The 21,281-nt window shown below is 33.3% G+C and overlaps 2 protein-coding genes across 7 annotated transcripts; both read left to right on the top strand.

The window, feature by feature from the left end:
* Positions 1–1,557: 1,557 nt before the first annotated feature.
* On the top strand, positions 1,558–5,286 carry LOC115876818 (ubiquitin-conjugating enzyme E2 H). Its single transcript, XM_030892787.1, has 5 exons — positions 1,558–1,821; positions 2,061–2,137; positions 2,249–2,416; positions 2,476–2,604; positions 2,790–5,286. Exons 1-5 carry the CDS (start codon positions 1,769–1,771, stop codon positions 2,906–2,908), a joined length of 546 nt encoding a protein of 181 aa, XP_030748647.1. The 5' UTR covers positions 1,558–1,768; the 3' UTR covers positions 2,909–5,286.
* Positions 5,287–5,774: 488 nt separating this feature from the next.
* LOC115876815 (inositol 1,4,5-trisphosphate receptor) lies at positions 5,775–20,398 on the top strand. 6 transcript variants are annotated; one of them, XM_030892778.1, is made up of 30 exons: positions 5,775–6,078; positions 6,346–6,483; positions 6,538–6,724; positions 6,780–6,866; positions 6,926–7,189; positions 7,244–7,457; positions 7,648–8,164; positions 8,260–8,425; positions 8,482–9,395; positions 9,452–9,602; positions 9,657–9,804; positions 9,886–9,918; positions 11,182–11,363; positions 11,413–12,294; positions 12,350–12,550; positions 12,615–13,124; positions 13,351–13,455; positions 13,995–14,115; positions 14,188–14,330; positions 14,396–14,583; positions 14,638–14,749; positions 14,833–14,859; positions 15,017–15,364; positions 15,672–16,932; positions 17,199–17,321; positions 17,381–17,718; positions 17,774–17,951; positions 18,011–18,216; positions 18,280–18,445; positions 19,536–20,398. In XM_030892778.1, exons 2-30 carry the CDS (start codon positions 6,392–6,394, stop codon positions 19,940–19,942), a joined length of 8,271 nt encoding a protein of 2,756 aa, XP_030748638.1. In that variant the 5' UTR covers positions 5,775–6,078; positions 6,346–6,391; the 3' UTR covers positions 19,943–20,398. The 6 variants fall into 6 exon arrangements, with proteins under 6 accessions (XP_030748638.1, XP_030748640.1, XP_030748641.1 ...); XM_030892780.1 differs by lacking the exon at positions 9,886–9,918 and having other exon boundaries at positions 19,536–19,942; XM_030892781.1 differs by lacking the exon at positions 13,351–13,455 and having other exon boundaries at positions 19,536–19,942.
* The last annotated feature ends 883 nt before the right edge of the window (positions 20,399–21,281 follow it).

Raw genomic sequence — 21,281 nt, 5'->3', positions numbered from 1 at the left:
AGTATTAAATTAATTATTTATAGAATAAAAATGTTTCCCGGGATATATTTTATGATTAATAAATCCAAAAAATCTCTATAAAAGAAGGTTTTTGGAGACCAAAGGAGACCAAACTGTGACCATTCTTCCAAACAGTGCCGTGGCATATATTTTTCTTAACATAGCCGCTTGAAGCGATATTTATATTTTTGGTAAATATTTTCACTACGCCTCTGGTGTGTCCTGTGGGTGGTATCCTTAGATTAACAATAGGTGGTATCATACTAATTAATTACGAAAAAAACGTATTAAAATTTTAACAAAAGGTACAAAACTAGTAGCGACGTATAGCACATATCAAGTACATATAGATGTTAATTGAAGTTGAGGAATAATTATCGAATTCAATAAAAAAAACGCTAAAAAGGTGTATTGGACTGTTTATTTCCCTATAAAACGTAACTCCTGGATCTTTCTTATCATTGCGCCTTTTACACTTGAAAGCTGAACAAATTACCATTGTAATAAAGTTTATACAAAATTCACTACACACAACCAACTATTAAAAATCGCTAAAATTGTCGCTGATGAACAGCTGATGATTCATTCGTTATGTCCAAAAAAATGGCGTCTAAAGGTCACAAATTTTGCTGCAGCCCGTATATGGCCGTTACATGTCCTTGTATTCTTTAGTCATTGATTTTTTAAATCGCATGTAGCGCCATCTAGTGAATATGTATTGAACTTCTTATTGAAATTGTAGGATTTTTTTTTCATTAAGGTACTCACTCCATCTATTTTTCTGTAGGTGGCGGTAGTCCCTGCGTGCAATTTAAATTGAAAACTGTAAGAAAACTGCCATCTACTGGAGATTTACTCCATTAACACGAAACAGTGTATTGCTAGTTGCCTCGATCGTAAATAATAAATGTTAATAAAAATTGATAATGATAATAAACACGTCATTAAATAACGCTAGAAAAGGTTTGAAAAATAATTATTAATCACTTATAAATTATTATATCCAGAAATAGAAGAAAACTACACAAAATGATTAAGTATTATTTAAAAATAGGAAACATACATACTATGACCTACTTTCTACATTTTAAAATAAATCTGGAGCAAAAGGAAGTCTTTTGAACCAAATACGTTATTGACATTATAAAAGAACCCATCTTTACTTAATAAAGATTAAAATTTTCTATATATAAATATGTGTATGACCGTGTATGACTGTCTTTATCTTAAAAATAGAAAGTTTATATTTAGCAATACCATCATTTCAAGTCTAATATGAAAATTTGAGTTATTTGAGGAAATATAGGTATATTCTAAATTTGTATTTTAGCAAGAACAGCTTGCGATTTTAACTTCTAATAATCTGAAAAAAATATATATATAGATATCCAACCTTAATTAAATACGTCCCTGTATTTATAAACGAATGGATGATATTCTTCGCGACGTTGCCACACTGCTTTTAAAATAGTAAATAAGAGTTTTATCAGGTTAGGGAGATAATGTGCCATGGGGAGATCTGATGTTTAAGGGAATATGTGCGCAAAAGTCTGACAACAGCAACAAGGAAGACAGAATCAGTTGATTAGCACGGCATGGACTTGCGTGTGTGGTAGCTAAACTTGAAAGTGTTGTGTTGTGTGTGGAAAGAAGAGTAGGCTTAATAAAATTTGTTGGCCATTGTTGTCCTGTGCTAATTGCGTCTTATAAAAATTCCCAATTTATAAGACATTCAAATTTCATGGTGAAATTCTTGTGACAATTTAAAATGTCGTCTCCAAGTGCTGGCAAAAGACGTATGGACACTGATGTTATTAAGCTGTATCCTTTTCTTTGTGTATTTCTCAAAATGTAAACACTTTGGCTTTATGTCAGCTGATTGTCATTCTGAAATTTCAAATGTATTGGTCCAATTTTAATTATATGAAAATTTATTTAGAGAAAAACAATGCTTCTATTTAAAATAAACCTATGTTCTATTTTTAACTTCTCAACCGAGTTACAGCTGATTGTCAACAATATGTTTGTTTTTAATTTTGATTTCCTTAACATTTTTTCAGTATTGAGAGTAAACATGAAGTAACAATCTTAGGGGGATTAAATGAATTTTGTGTTAAATTCTATGGACCTAGAGGTAGTAAGTATCTAATAAAAAAAATCTCCAACAAATAAGTGTCACTTATTTTGTGGGTAATAATTTTTAGCTGAAAAACATAGCTAATATGATTCATTTTTCTTTGCTTTAAAGCTCCATATGAAGGTGGTGTTTGGAAGGTAAGAGTGCATTTACCAGAACATTATCCCTTCAAATCACCTAGTATAGGGTTTATGAATAGAGTCTATCATCCAAATATTGATGAAGTCTCAGGCACAGTGTGCTTAGATGTCATCAATCAGGCATGGACTGCATTATATGGTATTTAAAAAACAAACATGTATAATAAATATATTGTTAAAAATAAATATATTTTGTAGACCTATCTAATATATTTGAGTCATTCTTACCTCAACTGTTGACTTATCCAAATCCAATTGACCCTTTGAATGGTGACGCAGCTGCAATGTACCTCCATAAGCCAGAAGAATACAAGAAAAAAGTGTCAGGTAAAGAATTGGTTCTTTTCTGAAAAGAAAAACAGAAATCAGTACATTTGGAATGCATGGTTTAAATTAAAGGGGTAAAACATTTTTTTAAGTTTTTTAAAGTATTTCAGTGAGGGCAATTTTGACATATATTATTTTCTATAATTTAAGTAAGGATAGTAACTGTATTTGTGTGCTTATTACAGAATATGTGAGGAAATACGCGACAGAAGAAGCATTAAGGGGTGGGGAGAATGTAAGTTCTGACAGTGAGTCGAGTATGTCAGATTTTTCAGAAAATGAAGCCGAAGATATGGAGTTATAACGCCGGCTGTCAAAAATACCTTTTATTTATTATGCTCGCTCAATGAGACTTCCTCTAAAATTAATAAATCCCGATCTAGATTTTAATACGTCGTGCTTAAATAGTTATTTATATTATTTTGGTTGTTTTGCATTTTCATAGTTTATTATTTACCCAATCTGTCTCAGGCCAGATTTCACAATTGACAGATTAGTATTTAATAGAAGTATATGGTTAACAACCAAAAATCCCCTAAGTAATAAACCTACATTTAATTAAATATGACCATTATAACCCATAGAGTGTATTAGTCATATTACATAAGTTCAGTAACCAAAACTGTCAAATATGGCAGAACCTATGTATATATGGGTATCGTAATGAGAGAGTGTTATTTTAATTTATCCGCATGTTTGAAAATATCTTATTTTAGAATATAATATTAATGTCTTGTTAAATCATTTTTGGCTTGATTTATATTGGGATGTACTATTTTCTTTTTTGTTAAATATATTATATTTGAAGGGCTTATTGCAATAACATGATATGCCACAAATCCATAATTCTGAATTATTAGACTTTGCAGTCTTTGAAAAAAATGTGTACATTTAACTATTCTTTTTAACTGGCTAAGTATTTATCTAACAAATTTGTTGGATAAAAGGCAAGAAAAACACTAGTTACTAGTTAATAAAACTGATTTCTGGTTAAGTGGCGTTACATGTTATTACAATAAGCCCTTCATTTGTTAAATATATTATATTTGTTACCTTAATTTATGGGGCTTCTTTTTTATAATTTATAACTTATAAATTCAGTAATATTTAGATTTTTTTATCTTCTGTTCATTGAAGAGTTTGATATTATTTTAAATATAACAAATATTTACTTGATCTTGGTAATGGCAGCACATTTTTTTGTTTTTAATCTAAACTTTTGGTGATATCATATAATACAAAACTTCAATTCCAAATGATTAAAAAATCTAGATATATACTGTTCGAAATATACTGTGTTTTATTTAAATCTGGTATAAATTTTTAACTTTATATGTCATAAAAATTAAGGAAATTGCACCAATTTGTAGGAGTACTGAGTAGATAACTTTATGTTATATATCAAAATTTTATTTATAAACATATCAGATTCGTTTAGCCAGCGGCGTAGCCAGGGGAGACAAGAGGGCATTTTCCCCTACCCAAGTCATAAAAAAATGTAGTTCCTACATATATATTTAGTATATTACTATAATTATTTAATTGCAGCTTTGAATTTGTTCATTTTTTACCATTAGTTAAAAAAATACTAGAAAATTAATTTTTTAAATCCTGTTTGCTTTCCTCCCCAAAAAACTTTTTCTGGCTACGCCTCTGAGTCTAGCTTTCTTTTGAACAAATTTGTGATAATTTAGCTCCACAATATTTTTTAATACATCTACCTAATAATTTTGTAAGAGCATTTCCTCAGGTGTTTGATTATTGATAAAAAAAAGATTGGATCAGATTTAAGAGCTTTGTACTTAAAAGTGGTAATAGATTTTTTGAGGGCAGATTGATATTTTACACTGGCTGATTTTGATATTAGTGTTGCCTTAAAGGACGAGTTTAATATTTTTAGTCCTTAGGTTAGCATTAAAGAGTGCAATTGTAGTAATATTTGCTTTTATTATATTTGATATATTCACTTTTTGGTAAAAAAGCTACTTAAAAATTCAGTTTTTTTTAACTTTACACTTTTTGCAGATTGGTGAATATTAATAATATAAGTATTCAGGTTTAACATTTTGTGGTCTCATTAAGTAACTGTGTATATACATTATATATTTAAGTAATAATATCTAAATAATTGAGTAATTATGTTATTAAAAAGGACCTTTCCCTGATTCGATAGGACGTATTTTTATATAGAGAACTTTTCGTGTTTTTCATATTTTTAAACGTAACGTTTAGATATAAGGATCATCTTCAACGTTTTATGTAAAAATGGATCTTTTTATGGACAGTTTGTTGTAGCCTATCTTAGCATATTTATTTTACAATAACGAGTTTATTAGCAAACATTATTGAGAATAATAAAACAAAGTTCTTAAAGAGGTGCAAAAATTGCGTAAAATAAAAAGTAGTTTTACGTTTTATAAAAAGTAGTTTCAAACAGTTTTATTAAAATGATAGAAGGTGGCATATTATGTTTGCTGATAGACTTCAATGCACAATAACAATTATTTAAAATTTTATTAGTAGCTGTTGTGAGAAAAAATAACATTATTTATATATCAATGGAAAATAAAAAAATAAAAAGTGCACCACGGTACTATTTTTAATTACGAATAATAAAACTTAAAAAGTAGGTCATATAGGTAGTGTAACTATTACCTAATAAAAAAGTCGTTTATTAAAAAATGTTTTTGTGTCCCTTTCTAATTCTTCATCCAGCTTTATACAAACGGTGAGAAAAAAAAAATTTTGAATGCTATATTTCAATTTTAACTGCATAAAAATCGAAAATGTAAAAGTACTGCAAAAAATTAATTTATACTTGTTTGTTCATTTTAATTGATAGGGACAACGTAAACTATTTATTCCTTATTAATTTTAAGTGGTTTATGAGAATCGATAATGTTAAAATTAAATTCTTTGTAGCTATTTAAATTCGCTGCATTTGTCTATTTTTGTTCCAAATTTAAATTGGGAACTAATGAAGAAAATTGAACTTCTCGATTATGTATAACTTTAAGATAATTTTCTACATCGTGCCGAGCTTGTTTACATCATGATATTTAAACATATGTATTTTTTCAAACGCGCTAACTTCCCATTCAATTGAAAAAGTGGCATATATAGTTCGTTACACAGTTGACGTTCAGTTCGCCTTGTGTACGATACCTTTTGAATACAGTGCCGGCGTTGGGTTTTTCCTTTGACCCAATCTTACTTTCCTTTTAATCTTCACTACATAATCGATACCGCTCTGATTTTGTTACATGACACCGGTTCTAGATTTGGGATGTACGATTTTCTGACAATTCAAACAAGTTATCAGTTTTATTCTCGTTTTTTTTCACAATATTTATCGTTTAAAAAAATAAATAGTTCAGTGCCAAACGTTAGGATCCTCTACATAAGAAAGAAGATGATTGGAAATGCAACACCAGTACTTAATATTACAAAAAATGTCTTTTAAAAATGTTACATGTAAGTTAACCTCGGAATTCTAACCTTTATTTGTTATAGCTTCCGAATTTTTTATGTTTTACACAGTAAGTTTTATCTTCTGGGTCCATTTTAGCTAGGGAACAATAAATACATTCGGGAATCCTAGCAGATGCATTATTCTAAATTAATTACTAATATTATTGACATTATTATGACAAATTTACTTTATTCAGATAGAGGTTTCAAATAAACATGTTAATATCTTTATTTACAATATAATAGTTTTGTTTGTATTTGTATTTGTAGAAATTTTAAATTTTTAATCAAAGAATACTCCAATAATTACTGAAATATGGTGGACACAGGGGGTAATGTCTTGCATATAGGGGACATAGTCTCCCTATATGCTGAAGGAACAATTAGTGGATTTTTAAGCACATTAGGGTAATGTAAAAAACATTTGTAAATTAATACCCATTTAACAAAAAAATATTTCAGTCTGGTAGATGATAGGTGTGTAGTATGTCCGGATGCAGGGGATTTACTTAATCCCCCCAAAAAATTTAGAGACTGCCTGTTCAAAATATGCCCCATGAACAGGTATTCTGCTCAAAAACAATTTTGGAAGGCGGCAAAGCAATCTATGGGGTCCAACACTGATACCAATTTGCTTAAAAGACTTCATGTAAGTTTTTAAAATAGAATTAAATCAAAAATAAAACCAACTCTGTAATTTGCAGCATGCTGCAGAAATAGAGAAAAAACAAAATGAAACAGAAAACAAAAAAATGTTAGGCTCAAATGTGTTATATGGAAATGTGGTTCAAGTAGGTCTTGCATTTTATTAGGAATTAAAATTATCAAATTTAAAAAAAATAAATTTTAGTTACTTCACTTAAAATCAAATAAATACTTAACTGTCAATAAGAGACTACCAGCACTGTTAGAGAAGAACGCTATGCGCGTTTATTTAGATGGGAGCGGGAATGAAGGCTCATGGTTTTATATTATGCCTTTTTATAAATTAAGAGCTACAGGGGACAATATAGTTCTAGGTGACAAAGTAATATTGAACCCTGTAGGGCCTGGACAACAAGTTTTGCATGTTGCTTCAAACCATGAACTGGCAGACAACCCTGGTTGTAAAGAAGTAAATACAATATAAAAATATATTTTTTAAAATAAAAGTATGAATTTACCTTAGGTAAATGTCGTGAGTGGGAGTACATCTTGGAAAGTAACACTTTTTCTAGAATATAAAGAAAATTTGGATGACATTTTAAAGGGTGGGGATGTATTGAGGCTTTTTCATACTGAACAAGAAAAATTCTTAACTATGGATGAATATAAAAAACAGTACCACGTATTTTTAAGAACCACAGGCAGAACAAGTGCAGCAGCTGCTACAAGTAGTAAAGGCAAGTTAATTTGAATGAAGGAAAAAAATATACAGTTTATAGCATTTTTAAAAATAACCTTGTATATAAATTGATGTTAATAGTTACATAAATCACCATCAAATAAATTTGAATTTGCATTTTTTATTAGACAACTTTTTGCCGCGAATGTATTTATAAGCCATTCTGATTTGAATGAATTAAATTTTAGCTCTATGGGAGGTGGACGTGGTTCAAAACGACCCCTGTAGGGGTGGTGCGGGTCACTGGGACTCTCTTTTTCGGTTCAAACATTTGGCAACGGGGCAATATCTGGCGGCGGTGCCGGATCCCGACGAAACTGAACCCAGCGACATCGCCACCTACCATTTGGTACCTGTAGCACACCCGAACGAGCGCAATGAAATAGCCTCTCTATTCGAATTGGGACCAACTAATTTACCTCCAGCAGACTCATTAGTACCCCAGTCTAGTTACGTGCGCCTGCACCATATTTTCACTAACACCTGGGTTCATTCCACTTCTATACCCATAGATAAAGACGAGGAAAAGCCGGTTATGTCGAAAGTGGGCTGCGCCCTAATGAAAGAGGACAAGGAAGCTTTCGCCCTGATTTCCGTGTCGCCTGTCGAAGTCCGCGATTTGGACTTCGCTAATGACGCATGTAAACTCTTATCTGCATTGTCTGTAAAGTTATCAAAAGGCACTATATCGCATAGTGAAAGAAGGTAACAACCAAATCCCCTATTACAGGATAAAGAACTCTAAATTCTAGGAGCTCTTTATGCTGAAAAATGTTATTCTGAACTTTGCGCAATTTTAGATCTCTATCAACATTGCTGCAAGATATAGTTTACTTTGTAGCAGAACTAGAAAACGATCAAAACAAATCTGAGGCTTTGGATCTTATAGTTACCAATCCTAATAGAGATAGGCAGAAACTTTTACGAGAGCAGGCGATTTTAAAACAACTGTTTCGAATATTACAAGTAAATCATGTCAAATTTTGTCTTGATAAATTAAGAAAAGTTTTTTTTTCTGTTAGGGACCTTTTATCGAGGAGAATGGCGAACCGTCTTTTTTGAAAATCGACGAGTTAAATGACCCTCGCCATGCGCCCTACAAATACATTTTCAGACTGTGTTACCGAATTTTACGTCTGAGTCAGCAAGATTACCGAAAAAATCAAGAATACATTGCCAAGCACTTCGGCTTCATGCAAAAACAAATAGGGTACGATATTCTGGCCGAAGATACCATAACAGCTTTGCTACACAACAATCGAAAATTGCTGGAAAAGCACATAACGCCAGCCGAAATCGAAACCTTCGTAGGCTTAGTCCGGAAGAACATGCACAACTGGCAGTCACGTTTCCTAGACTACCTCTCTGATCTCTGCATTTCAAACAAAAAGGCCATTCCAGTGACACAAGAACTGATCTGCAAGAGCGTATTGAGCCAGAAGAATTCCGATATTTTAATCGAAACCAGGCTCATGAAAACGCAAGTGGAACACTACGAAGTAACGGAAGAAGACGAGACAGACTTACTTCTCGACGATCACTTGGAACAACTGATAACCGTGGTGGAGGAGTGCCAAGTGATGCTTCTCTGGAACAACCGTCAGAAGCAGATGGCTTTAACCGACCTATGCAGAAACGCGAAAGTTGTAGGTAAAGATGACCAAGCGATTTTGGACTACTACAGACACCAGCTGGATCTCTTCTCCAATATGTGTTTAAACAGGCAGTATTTGGCCTTGAATAATTTATCGCCGCATTTAGATATAGAGCTGATCCTGAAATGTATGGCGGATGAAAACGTGAGCTTCGATCTAAGAGCCTCGTTTTGCAGGCTAATGCTGCATCTACACGTGGACAGGGACCCGCAGGAGCCGGTAACGCCGGTCAAGTATGCCAGGTTATGGTCGGAGATTCCATCTGAGATGTCCATAAACGAGTAAGTTAGCTTGTAAATAATTGCATGCGTTGGTTTAAATGTTTGGACTTTTTTAGTTATGATTGTAATAAAATGCCTGATCCGAATAAAGAGGCGGTGCGTGCGAAATTTTCGTCAACCATCTCATTTGTGGGTGGTTACCTTTGTAACGTAGTCGCGAAAATGTGGTCTTTTGCAGACCAAGAACAAAACAAACTAACGTTTGAGGTTACTTTCATCATTTTTTCTTGGCTCACTTATAATTAATACTTGCCATTTTAGGTTGTTAAATTGGCCAGAGAACTAATCTATTTTGGTTTTTATAGTTTTTCTGACTTACTTAAATTAACAAAAACACTTTTAAGCATTTTGGATTGTGTAGCTGAATCTGATTTGGTTGATGGAAGAATTCCTGTTGGCGATATTGATTGTAAGTAATTAGTAAGTTAGTAAAAAAATGTAGTACTGATTCTTTTCATTACTTGTGATCGTTACGATATTAACATAACAGCTGACGTTGAGGAAAAATCTGCGGAGAAAAAAGGTACTTTTTTGTCATTGAATTTTCTATAATTCTTTATTTCGTGTTTTTGTTGTATAAGGCAAGTTAAGCCTTATACAGGGTCCGGCAGTAGTGCGTCAGGCATCTGTAGCTCCTATAAAAAAACTTAGGAATTTTGTTTAGGGTGCAGACCTAATGTATGGATTAGGATGTATTTTAGGAAAGTATTTTAACTTCTACAGGGTGGCTCAAAAAAGTGTGAGTGGATCGCAATGATTCATTTGTATACGAACACCTAGTATATGTTTCCATGTTTGGCTTTCTTTCTGATCACCCCCTTTACATAATTCTAAAACATTAAATATCTTGGGATAGTTTCAAAAAAAATAAATAAAAAAAATATTTTTTCAGCCTTATTTAAAAAAAATATTAAAAATACAAGCGTAACTATAGTTGGTCTGTACTTACTTTCCTATAAAAAACCATACAGGGTGTTCAAAATTCTATGCCAAACTCTAAAATATAAAATCATTTTTCTTCTTTTTTTTAAATGGAACACCCTGTATATTATATTTTTGTTAGAGGGAGAATTAAAAAAATAACATTTTTTGTATTAAGTATTTTAAAATTTTTAGCGGTTTCGCAAATATTCGCGTTTTTATTACAAATGGCTCTTTTAACGGTAAAATACCATACAAAAATTATTAGATATAGGCAAAAATTACTAAAATATGTAATATATACGCAAAACAAAAAATCTGTTAAAATCTGCAAAACAAAAAATCTGTTAAAAATTTTGAAATACTGTAAATACAAAAAATGTTTATTTTTTAATTCTCCATTGAACAAAGGACTAATATACAGGATCTTCTATTTAAAAAACCGAAGAAAAATTATTTTATATTTTAAAAAGTTTAACACAGAATTTTAAACACCCTGTATGGTTAATTATTACGATATTTATAGGAAAGTTAAATACAGACCAACTATAATAAATACCTGGTATTGTTTTGATTTCAGGACATTTTTTTTAAAGGCTGAAAAAAATATTTAATTTATTTATTTATTAATATCTTTGGAAACCTGGGTGTCTGGGTATCCTGGGTGTCCCATTTAAAAAAAATTATCGCGATCCACTCACTTTTTTGAACCACCCTATAGAAGTGAAAGTATTTTCCTGAAACATCCTAATACATACTTTAGGTCTGCACTTAAAAAATCCAAAAAGTTTTTTTATTATAGGAGCTACAGATGCCCGACGCACCCTGTACACACGATATAATTGTATTTTTTTAATATTATTAGCTGAAGGTGGTGTGCTGAGAACAATAGGTGATATGGGTGCCGTTATGACATCTCTAACTTTAGGCCCCAATGGCAGAACTTTAGCGACAGCATCATCCGGGAATCACTCAAAGGCCTCTATTTATCATAAAGAATATCCGTTGGTAATGGACACGAAACTTAAAATAATTGAAATATTAGAGGTACATTATCATACTAGCAAAAATGACATTATACTAAATAAAAAAATAGTTTATATTAGATGTTCGCCTGGACTACCGCATAAGCTGCCTTTTAAGCATTTTCAAGCAAGAGTTCGACGAGTCTGAAAAACAAAGCGGAGGAAACATTAGTTTGGGTCAAAAGAACATAGATCTAGAGCTTATAGGAAGTCAGGCAGAAGGTATTTTCGGCAGCAGTGAAGAATCGGTCGTACTGGACTTGGACGGACATGGTGGAAGAACATTTCTTAGAGTTCTACTCCACCTTACCATGCACGATTATCCTCCTTTAGTTTCTGGAGCCTTGCATCTACTGTTCAGACATTTCAGCCAAAGGCAAGAAGTCTTGCAAGCCTTTAGGCAAGTCCAGTTGTTGGTATCAGACAGCGACGTAGAATCTTACAAACAAATCAAGGCAGATCTTGATGTTTTGAGACAAAGTGTAGAAAGATCGGAATTATGGGTGTATAAGTCAAAATGTAGCGAAGAACACGGCGCGGCAGGGAAGAAAAATAAAGAAGAAGAAGATGAGGCGCCTCCAAGCAAACCTCCGATGCTTAGCGTTTTAGAGAAAAAAGGATCCGCCATTAACCTGGACGTTGGGCCACCATTGCATCCAGAACAAGCAGATGAATATAAAAAGATTCAACAAATATTGATCAGGATGAATAAGTTATGCACCCTGGACGGCCCGCTGGTTAAACCCAGAAAACACGAGCAACGACTGTTAAGAAATGTCGGAGTTCATACTGTTGTTCTTGACTTACTTCAGGTTCCTTATGACGAAAAGGAAGATATCAGAATGAACGAACTGATGAGACTAGCTCATGAGTTTCTACAGAACTTCTGCCTAGGAAATCAGCAGAACCAAATTCTTCTCTACAAGCATTTAGATTTGTTTTTGAACCCTGGGGTATAGTGAACGATTCAAAACAATTTTTAAGTATGCTATTAATGAAATATTTTAGATACGGGAGGCGCAGACGGTTTGTGCAATATTTCAAGACAATCCTACGTTGTGCAACGAAGAAAATGAAAAAGTCATTCAGCATTTTGTGCATTGTATCGAAACACACGGCCGTCACGTTCAGTATCTCAAATTCTTACAAACCATTGTGAAAGCAGACAATCAGTTTATACGTAAATGTCAAGACATGGTTATGCAAGAGGTACATAGTAACTTTTATATTCGTTTTATTCAAGCATTTCTAGCATGAATCGTATTCTTTCTAGCTTATAAATGCCGGCGAAGATGTTTTGGTATTCTATAACGACAAAGCGTCATTTAATCATTTTATCGAAATGATGCGTTCCGAAAGGCACTGCATGGACGAAGGGAGCCCTTTGAAATACCACGTTGAGTTGGTCAAGCTCTTGGCTTGTTGCACCATGGGAAAAAATGTCTATACCGAAATTAAATGCCACAGTCTGTTGCCTCTGGATGACATAGTAGCCATGGTAACACATCCGGACTGTATTCCCGAAGTTAAAGAAGCGTATGTGGGATTTTTGCATCACTGTTACATCGATACGGAAGTTGAAATGAAAGAAATTTATACAAGCAATCACATGTGGACCCTTTTTGAAAAATCCTTTTTAGTTGATATGGCTGACATTGCAACAGCTCCTAATGACAGGAAACATCCCGACAAGGCTTTAGAAAATTACGTGACGAATTGTGTCATGAATTTAATCACCACATTCTTTAAAAGCCCATTTTCTGACCAAAGCACTACCGTTCAAGTAAGTGTTTAATTCTGTCAGTTCCCTCACGAATTTCCTGTTTTCTGCATGCTGGGGTTTTGGGATAGCTTTTTCAATTTAAAGCTTTCATGGTAGAGGTTCTTATGTATTGATAGTTTTTTTTTCAATCAAGTAAAAATCCTAGTAGCGAATTAAGAGAACGAACAAGAAAGACTATCAATATTGAATAAAGCGTTTTGGTTTCTTTTTTTGGGTATCTTGTTAGAAACATCTGCATGAGGCAAGGGTATATTGGAGCGATTCTTCAATGGATGATTATGATCCGTTTTCGAATAACACTCCGCTCAAACAGTCGCCATTTCCTGTTAATGTAAGTAGCAGTTTGTTTCTCTTCTATTGTAGCTTTTGTGATACTTAATCTAGCGCCAGGTATATTACACCTGTGGTTACAAAGAATAAGTTTTTAAGACCTGAAAATGATCTCAAAATATTTGCTTCAACTATAATACGCTTCTGTTACTCTTCCTGTTTTGCTCTGCTATAATACCACTAATGCCTATTTAGTTCTTAACAATTTATTCCCTCTGATCTCAGGTGATATACAAGCTATCTTAGGTTTGTGACCAATATTAAATTTAGTAAATCCAAATATATTAATATATGTACTTTGAATAACACGAATGTCAATTTGCGATGCCCTATTAAAAAAATATTGTGCCTTATAAAATATAATAAATAAAAAATGATAAAATAATTAGAAAATGATAGAGGTGCTTTGGGAAACCGACTTTTACTGAGCATGTGCTTATATACTTAATTTTTAGGGATATGTTACTCATCTTACGGTGGAGGTATCAGCTTTTTTTTTATTTTTCATATAGTTTTGTTTATCGAACCATTATTTTACAGACCAGGCAACCGATTTTTGTACAGCTATTGCAACTGGCATTCAGAGTGTCGCAGTGTCTTTGGTTATCGGCATCTCAACGCTTTAATGTTGAAAACTGCATTCGTACGCTATCTGAAGTTGGTTAGTGTACTTTATAAAGTCGATATATCGCAATACAATCGGGCGAATCTCAATTTCCCTCTTGATTTTCAGCTAAGAACCGAGGTATCGCCATTCCTTTAGATTTAGAAAGCCAAGTAGCGCCTATGTTCAATAAAGCCAGCATTTTAACAAGGCAGACTAGCAAATGGCTCAGCGCATCGAAAATACCAAAAATTGAGAGATCACAATCAACGGTACATACCCAATTACATGCCATAATTTAATATTGATTAATAAAGTATATATTTCTTTGCTTTAGCTAATGAGGTTAGATAGGAGTATCATAGAAGGGTTACAGGATATAGTGTCACTTTTAGAAGACCAACTGAAGCCCTTGGTTCAGTCTGAACTTTCTCTTTTGGTGGATGTGTTATACAGGCCAGAGTTACTCTTTCCTGAAGGGACAGAATCTCGAAAAAGATGCGAGAGTGGAGGTTTTATTCGAAGGTACTCGAGGGTTTCATTTAAAAAAAGAAATACAGGCATTAAAATACTTTCTAGGTTGATTAAGCATACCGAAAAGTTGCTAGAGGAGAAGGAAGAAAAGTTATGTGTAAAAGTTCTGAGAACATTAAGGAAAATGATGACCGTCGATCCGGATTACGGAGACAAGGTTAAATATAAACTTATTTTTAAGCCGTATTTGATAATTTTTAATTACATCTCACTTTTATCTTTTTCAAATGCTGCTTATAGAACGAAAATCACTCAAAAAGCGACATGGTATAGTATTCTTTGTTTTTTTTTCAGTGTGCACCCCTTCATCCATGTGTGGTATTTTTTATTATTTGTGTATTTAGCTTTAATGGACATTTAGTATTTTTGGCTTGTTTAAAATGATGTGAATATAAAAAAAATAAAATTAAATAAAACATTTTAGGGTGATGATCTCAGAACTAGTTTACTAACAAGATATTTTGGAAAACATTTTGTTCAAAATCATGAAACTATTACTCTTCCAAGTTATTCGGCTACAGTTACACATGGACCTGGAGCGAAAATTATCAGCAGAGCTGGTCAAACTCTACACGATGTTCAATCGCATTTGGATAAAGAAGGTGCTTCAGACTTGGTGGTGGAATTGGTCATCAAATCCGTAAATTCACCGTCAATTTTTGAGGAAGCGGTAGAGCTAGGTATAGCCCTCTTGGAAGGCGGCAATTCCACGATACAAAAGAGCGTGTTCAATAAACTTTTGGGAGGTGACCTCAGTCAATCTTTTTTTAAGGTAGATTTTTAAATCTATAAAATAATTCAAAGTGTTACTTACATTTTTTGGGACCGAAAAATATCAACTCACTTCAAGCGATGTGTAAAACGAATAATTAAACTATTTTAATTTGATAAATAAACAATAGCCAGCCTGAACTTCTAAGTAATAACAAATTTATCAGTTAATGTGAAATTCTTTTATTGCATTATTGAGCTAAGCGACCTCTAAAGTATATACGTGGTGACTAAAAATTTATCTTAATAGCATTTCTGCAATATTTTAATTATGTTACTTATTTCCCTTTTTTATTGCTGTTTGCTAGGTGTTTCATGATAAAATGAGAGACTCCGAGTCAGAAATTAAATCAACTGTGAGCGTGAACACTTCGGATATGGCTGCGAAAGCTCACGAAGATAAACAAGATGGCAAGGAAACCGATAAACTGTCAAAAAAGCAAGGAAAGACTAACGGGATTCTTATCAGTGAAGAACTAAGAGAGGAATTAAGTAGGGCCGCCGAAAGCACATCTCAGGCTTACGCTCAAATAAGAAATATGGCTTCCGGCGACGACTCTGTTATTTCTACAAGCGCTGCTAGCGCTTTTGAAGACCTGTTAGCGGAAAAGTTGGAGAAACATCGCGATAGAGAAGAACAGAACGGTCTCCCAAACAAAGTGTTAATAATGCAACCTATTTTAAGATTCTTGCAGTTGTTGTGCGAAAACCACAACCCGAAATTACAGAACTTGTTGCGTAATCAAAACAACAAGACTAATTACAACCTAGTCTCGGAAACTTTGATGTTTCTAGACTGTATCTGCGGATCCACCACGGGAGGTCTTGGCCTGTTAGGCCTGTACATAAACGAAAATAACGTAGCTTTAATAAACCAAACTCTAGAAACCTTAACCGAATATTGCCAAGGACCTTGCCACGAGAACCAGAACTGTATCGCCACTCACGAGTCCAGCGGATTGGATATAATTACAGCGTTAATTCTGAACGATATAAATCCTCTGGGAAAGTGCAGGATGGACTTGGTCTTGGAACTAAAAAACAATGCTTCTAAATTACTGCTCGCCATCATGGAAAGTCGCGGGGACAGTGAGAACGCTGAGAGGATTTTATCAAACATGAACCCTAAACAGCTAGTCGAGGTCGCTTGCAAAGCATTTCATCAGGAAATGGCTGAAGATGACGACGATCTGGATGACACCAGCGTCGAAGACGTGGTTTCTCCCAAGGACGTAGGGCACAATATCTATATCCTTTGTCATCAGCTCGCCCAGCACCACAAGGAGCTAGCGACGCTTTTAATACCATCTGACTCTCTGGATCCCAAAGTTCAAAAAGCTTTGGAATATTACAATACTCACACGGCACAAATCGAGATAGTTCGGCACGATCGTACCTTGGAACAAATCGTCTTTCCTATACCAGAAATATGTGAATATATTACCAAAGACACCAAAATCAAAGTCCTCAACACTGCTGAAAGAGACGACCAGGGATCCAAAGTGGCCGACTTTTTCGAAAGGACCGATGACATGTTCAATGAAATGAATTGGCAGAAAAAACTAAGAAGTAATGAAACCTTTAATAATAATTATAGTTTTCAGTCGGCATATAACTTTGAGTTCTAATTTTCGTTAATGATAATGACAGGCATGTCTTGTTTTTCTAATTTTTTAAAAGTAATTAATATGAAATCAAAGTTATATGTTGGTATATTCTGACAATGACAAATCCCTAGGAAATAAGTTTGCAATTCATACTCTTCGTGAAGTACTTAAACTTATTTCCTGTCGAGTGATAAACAAATATATGAATACACTTTTATGTTATTTTAGCTCAGCCTGTGTTATTTTGGGTAAGCAGCTACATGTCTTTATGGAGCAATATTCTATTTAACTGCGCTGTACTGATCAATCTTATAGTAGCATGTTTCTATCCTTTTGAAGACATCTTGCCAAGTACGACAATTAAATCATATATTATACAAACACAATGAAGGTTCCAAATTTATTTTTAGAAATAAGTTCTACGATTTCCATACTGATTTGGTTCGCAATGTTAGTGTCATCAGCAATAGTTATAACTCTACCAAGAGAAACGGGTATCAGGACATTAGTAGCATCTACCATTTTAAGACTCATATATTCTTTGGGACCTGAACCAACGCTGTGGTTGCTGGGCTCTGTAACTATAATCTTAAAAGGTATACATCTAGTCAGCATTATGGGTAACCATGGGACCCTAATAAAAACATATCAGCAAATATTAACTGATGCAGAGTTAGTATACCACCTCACATATCTGGTTTTTTGTATGCTAGGTCTTGTAATGCATCCTTTCTTCTACTCAGTCCTGGTAGGTTCAAGATTATAAAAAATATAATAGAAACTTATATTTGTCAGTGTTTTAGCTGTTTGATGTAGTATACAGAGAAGAGACTTTGTTGAACGTGATCAGGTCAGTTACAAGGAATGGAAGGTCTATCATTCTAACGGCGGTCTTGGCACTGATCTTGGTCTACATGTTCTCCATAATTGGCTTTATGTTCTTCAGAGATGATTTTATTGTCAGCGTTAAAAAGAAAGATGGTAAAGATTACAGTCGTATCAAATACCCCGCGTTACACAAATATTATTATTATCTGTAGACGAAACATGCGAAAAATTATCCGACCTCACTGGTCATAACTACAAGGAAGATTCAACTCACGAGTACTGCGAACTCGTCGATCCCGGTGAGGAAAAGAAAGAGAGAGCTTGCGATTCTTTGAGAATGTGCATTGTCACCACTTTAAATCAAGGTTTGCGGAATGGAGGTGGAATTGGAGATATATTGAGAGAACCAAGCAGCGAGGTATGTCAAAAAGCTGCCTTTATTAAAAAAATAAACTAATATGTAGATGTATATTTTTTTTAGGAATCATTATTTGTCCCAAGGGTTGTCTACGATCTTTTGTTCTTCTTCGTTGTGATAATTATAGTACTTAATCTTATTTTCGGTGTCATCATTGACACCTTTGCTGATCTGAGATCTGAGAAACAACAAAAAGAGCTTATACTCAAAAATACCTGTTTTATTTGTGGTAAACAACCAAATAAAGAGACTTATACAGGGTGGTCCGAATTGTTTTTGGGAAACTTCGGCAGTATATTCAGCAGATAAATATAAGTAAAAAAGTTTCTATAAATTTATGTCCTAAAATGCTTCGTTTTGGAGATACAGGGTGTAGAAGATTCATTTTATTTCGGTTGTTAAAATAATTTCGGAACTATAGTCTATATTTTGATGAAAATTGGTGTCTGGATGTTTTTTAACATGAGAAATTTGATTTCGATGTCAATATGACTCCTATTTGTAGTGGGCGCCATCTACATAGGCTTTAACTGTTTTGAAGAGTAATAACCTTTCGTCCGTACATGTATAAAATCTACGAGTAAAAAAGTATACATTTCCGTCATTTTTTACGCAAAAAATGTCTCTTGGTAAAAATCGCTACGAGCAACGGTTCTCAAGATATTTAGAATGGCATAAATAGTGAATACATGTCATTATTGACAAAAAATAAACATGTTGAGTACATTAGTTATTTGACTGAAATGATAAATTCGGTAACTTTTTAAATTTTTAAATTAATCATAAATTTTTCTTCGAAAAAAATATGATAAAACAGTTTCTGTTCAGCTTTTGGCACAAAAACATTTCATATTTATTATTTCAGTCCAGGTATTGATAATTTCGATTCCAAATATCTCGAGAACCATTACGCGTAGCGATTTTTACCAAGAGACATCGTTAATCTATATTTTTTTACTCAGTAGTTTTATACAGGTACGGACGAAAAGTTATTTTCTTCAAAGCAGTCGCAAATATGTAGGTGGCGCCCTCTACAAGTAGGAGGCATATTGATATCTAAATCAAATTTTTCATATCAAAAAACACCTAGTCACCAATTTTCATTAAAATATCGATGTTAGTTCCGAAATTATTTGTAAAAAACTGAAATAAAAATGAAACTTTTACAGCTTGTATCTCCGAAACGAAGCCTTTTAGGACATAAATTTATACGAACTTTTTTACTTATTCTTCTCTGCAGAATATGCTGGCGAAGTTTCCCGAATACGTTTTGGACCACCTTGTAGATTTATTTTTTTAAATATATTTGTCGTTTTTAGGATTAAACAGGTCGGCGTTTGATAACAAGACTGTGAGTTTCGAGGAGCATATAAAGAGCGAGCACAACATGTGGCACTATCTGTACTTCATCGTTCTGATAAGAGTTAAGGACCCGACTGAGTTTACCGGTCCAGAGAGCTACGTGTACACTTTGGTGAAGTCCTTAAATCTGGATTGGTTTCCTAGACTTCGTGCTATGTCTCTGGCTGCGGTGGAGGGTGACGGGGAACAAATCGAGCTCCGAAGCCTGCAGAATGTTTTGGAAAGCACTCAATCTCTTGTTAAAAACCTGTCCCATCAGCTGATGGAGTTGAAAGAGCAAATGGCCGAGCAGAGGAAGCAGAAACACCGTTTGGGGCTCTTAAATTCGGCCTCGGCTTACTTGCAGACAAACAATTTCTCTTAATGTAGATTGATTAGAATCAGGATAGTTTCAGAAATCTCATTACTGAATCTTATTATACTTCTTTTAGTTTGTTGTTCCCACCGCGAAGTTTATCCAGCGGAAGAGTTATAGATTAGTTAGGATTTTTAAGAAAAAAATAGATCTTTTCCTTAAAAAAACTGTGTCGAAAGTAATAGAAGGCATCGTGCAATCTCATCAAATTTGAAATTTTATCGTATATATTTTTTTGTAGAGAATTTTATATTTTTTAGATCTGTTAATGCTCAACTTGTTAATACTGTTTACAATTTTACGAAATTTTGTTCTCGTAAACACGGCGATAGTCTTACCTATATATTTTATGTAGAAATATGTTTTTAATTTTTAAAAGTGTTGTGGTAGTAGGGTTGTTTCTTTATGAGCAATATTTTGTTGTCCATTTTTTTAAACTGTAAATTTTCCCAAAATAAAGTCTATTCAAGCGTTTTATTTTTTGTTTGTTTCATTTTAAATATCATTTTTCCAGGGAATACTATTTTTATATATCTACTATTCACTGAATAATAAATATTAGTTATGTTTATGCATATATACTCCATTCAGATATGATTGAAAAAAGCCGAAATCATATCTAAATTTAAAAAAATGAAGTAAAACTAATTTTCATGACCATATATATGGAAAAAAGTTCAAAAATCGCTCATTTTGGTCATTTTTTCATGTTTTTCGGTCGTAAAATTTTAAAAATTACAGTATTTGTAGTTTATGTAGATTTAGGATATACATATTAACCTTTGAGGGTTCAAATGGTGTGGTTTTACGAAAAAGATAATTTATAGAACCCTTGTTTCTGAGCGACTTTTGATTTGGCCAATGATTGAAACTTTGGATACACGTTTGGAAAATGATTAAAACTTTGGATACACCTCCGAGTTTCCAGAATTAGTATTAAATATAGTAATACATTATGAAAAAATGGAAATATAATTTATAAATTGATTGTTAGAGAAACTGTCAATATTTTTTTTTATTTCCGCGCTTTCATCCATTCCTGAATGAACTATATCTTTTCCAAACCAGCGTTTTGAATACTAAGTAACCTTTGGTTCCTTTCTGTTTATCCAGATATCTTAATAGTCAACAATAAAACTATTAGAGCCAAATGATAACCCGTAAAAATTCAAAAATATGCCTTTTTCAGTGGCCAGTATAGGGTCAAACACGATGAATAGCGTAGTGACTTACAGGCACATTTTAAGCTTCTTCGACGGTAAGTTGTTTTAAAATATAGTTCTAAAAATACGTACAAGCTGGCGCTGTATAGCCTAAATCGATGCTACGGGTTGAAAATATAAGTTGC

This window comes from Sitophilus oryzae, unplaced genomic scaffold (genome assembly GCF_002938485.1).
Source record: "Sitophilus oryzae breed Bouriz unplaced genomic scaffold, Soryzae_2.0 scaffold_1440_pilon_pilon, whole genome shotgun sequence".
In the NCBI taxonomy this organism is placed as follows: Eukaryota; Metazoa; Arthropoda; class Insecta; order Coleoptera; family Curculionidae; genus Sitophilus; species Sitophilus oryzae.
Note: the sequence above shows the minus strand (reverse complement) of the source record. Positions and strands in the feature narration are given on the sequence as shown.

Coding starts and splice junctions, on each gene's coding strand:
- LOC115876818 (XM_030892787.1), top strand. CDS start 1,769: ATGTCGTCTCCAAGTGCTGGCAAAAGACGTATGGACACTGATGTTATT. Junction 1,822..2,060: donor GACACTGATGTTATTAAGCT/GTATCCTTTTCT, acceptor ACATTTTTTCAG/TATTGAGAGTAAACATGAAG. Junction 2,605..2,789: donor ATACAAGAAAAAAGTGTCAG/GTAAAGAATTGG, acceptor TGCTTATTACAG/AATATGTGAGGAAATACGCG.
- LOC115876815 (XM_030892778.1), top strand. CDS start 6,392: ATGGTGGACACAGGGGGTAATGTCTTGCATATAGGGGACATAGTCTCC. Junction 9,805..9,885: donor TCCTGTTGGCGATATTGATT/GTAAGTAATTAG, acceptor TTAACATAACAG/CTGACGTTGAGGAAAAATCT. Junction 14,750..14,832: donor ATCCGGATTACGGAGACAAG/GTTAAATATAAA, acceptor TGCTGCTTATAG/AACGAAAATCACTCAAAAAG.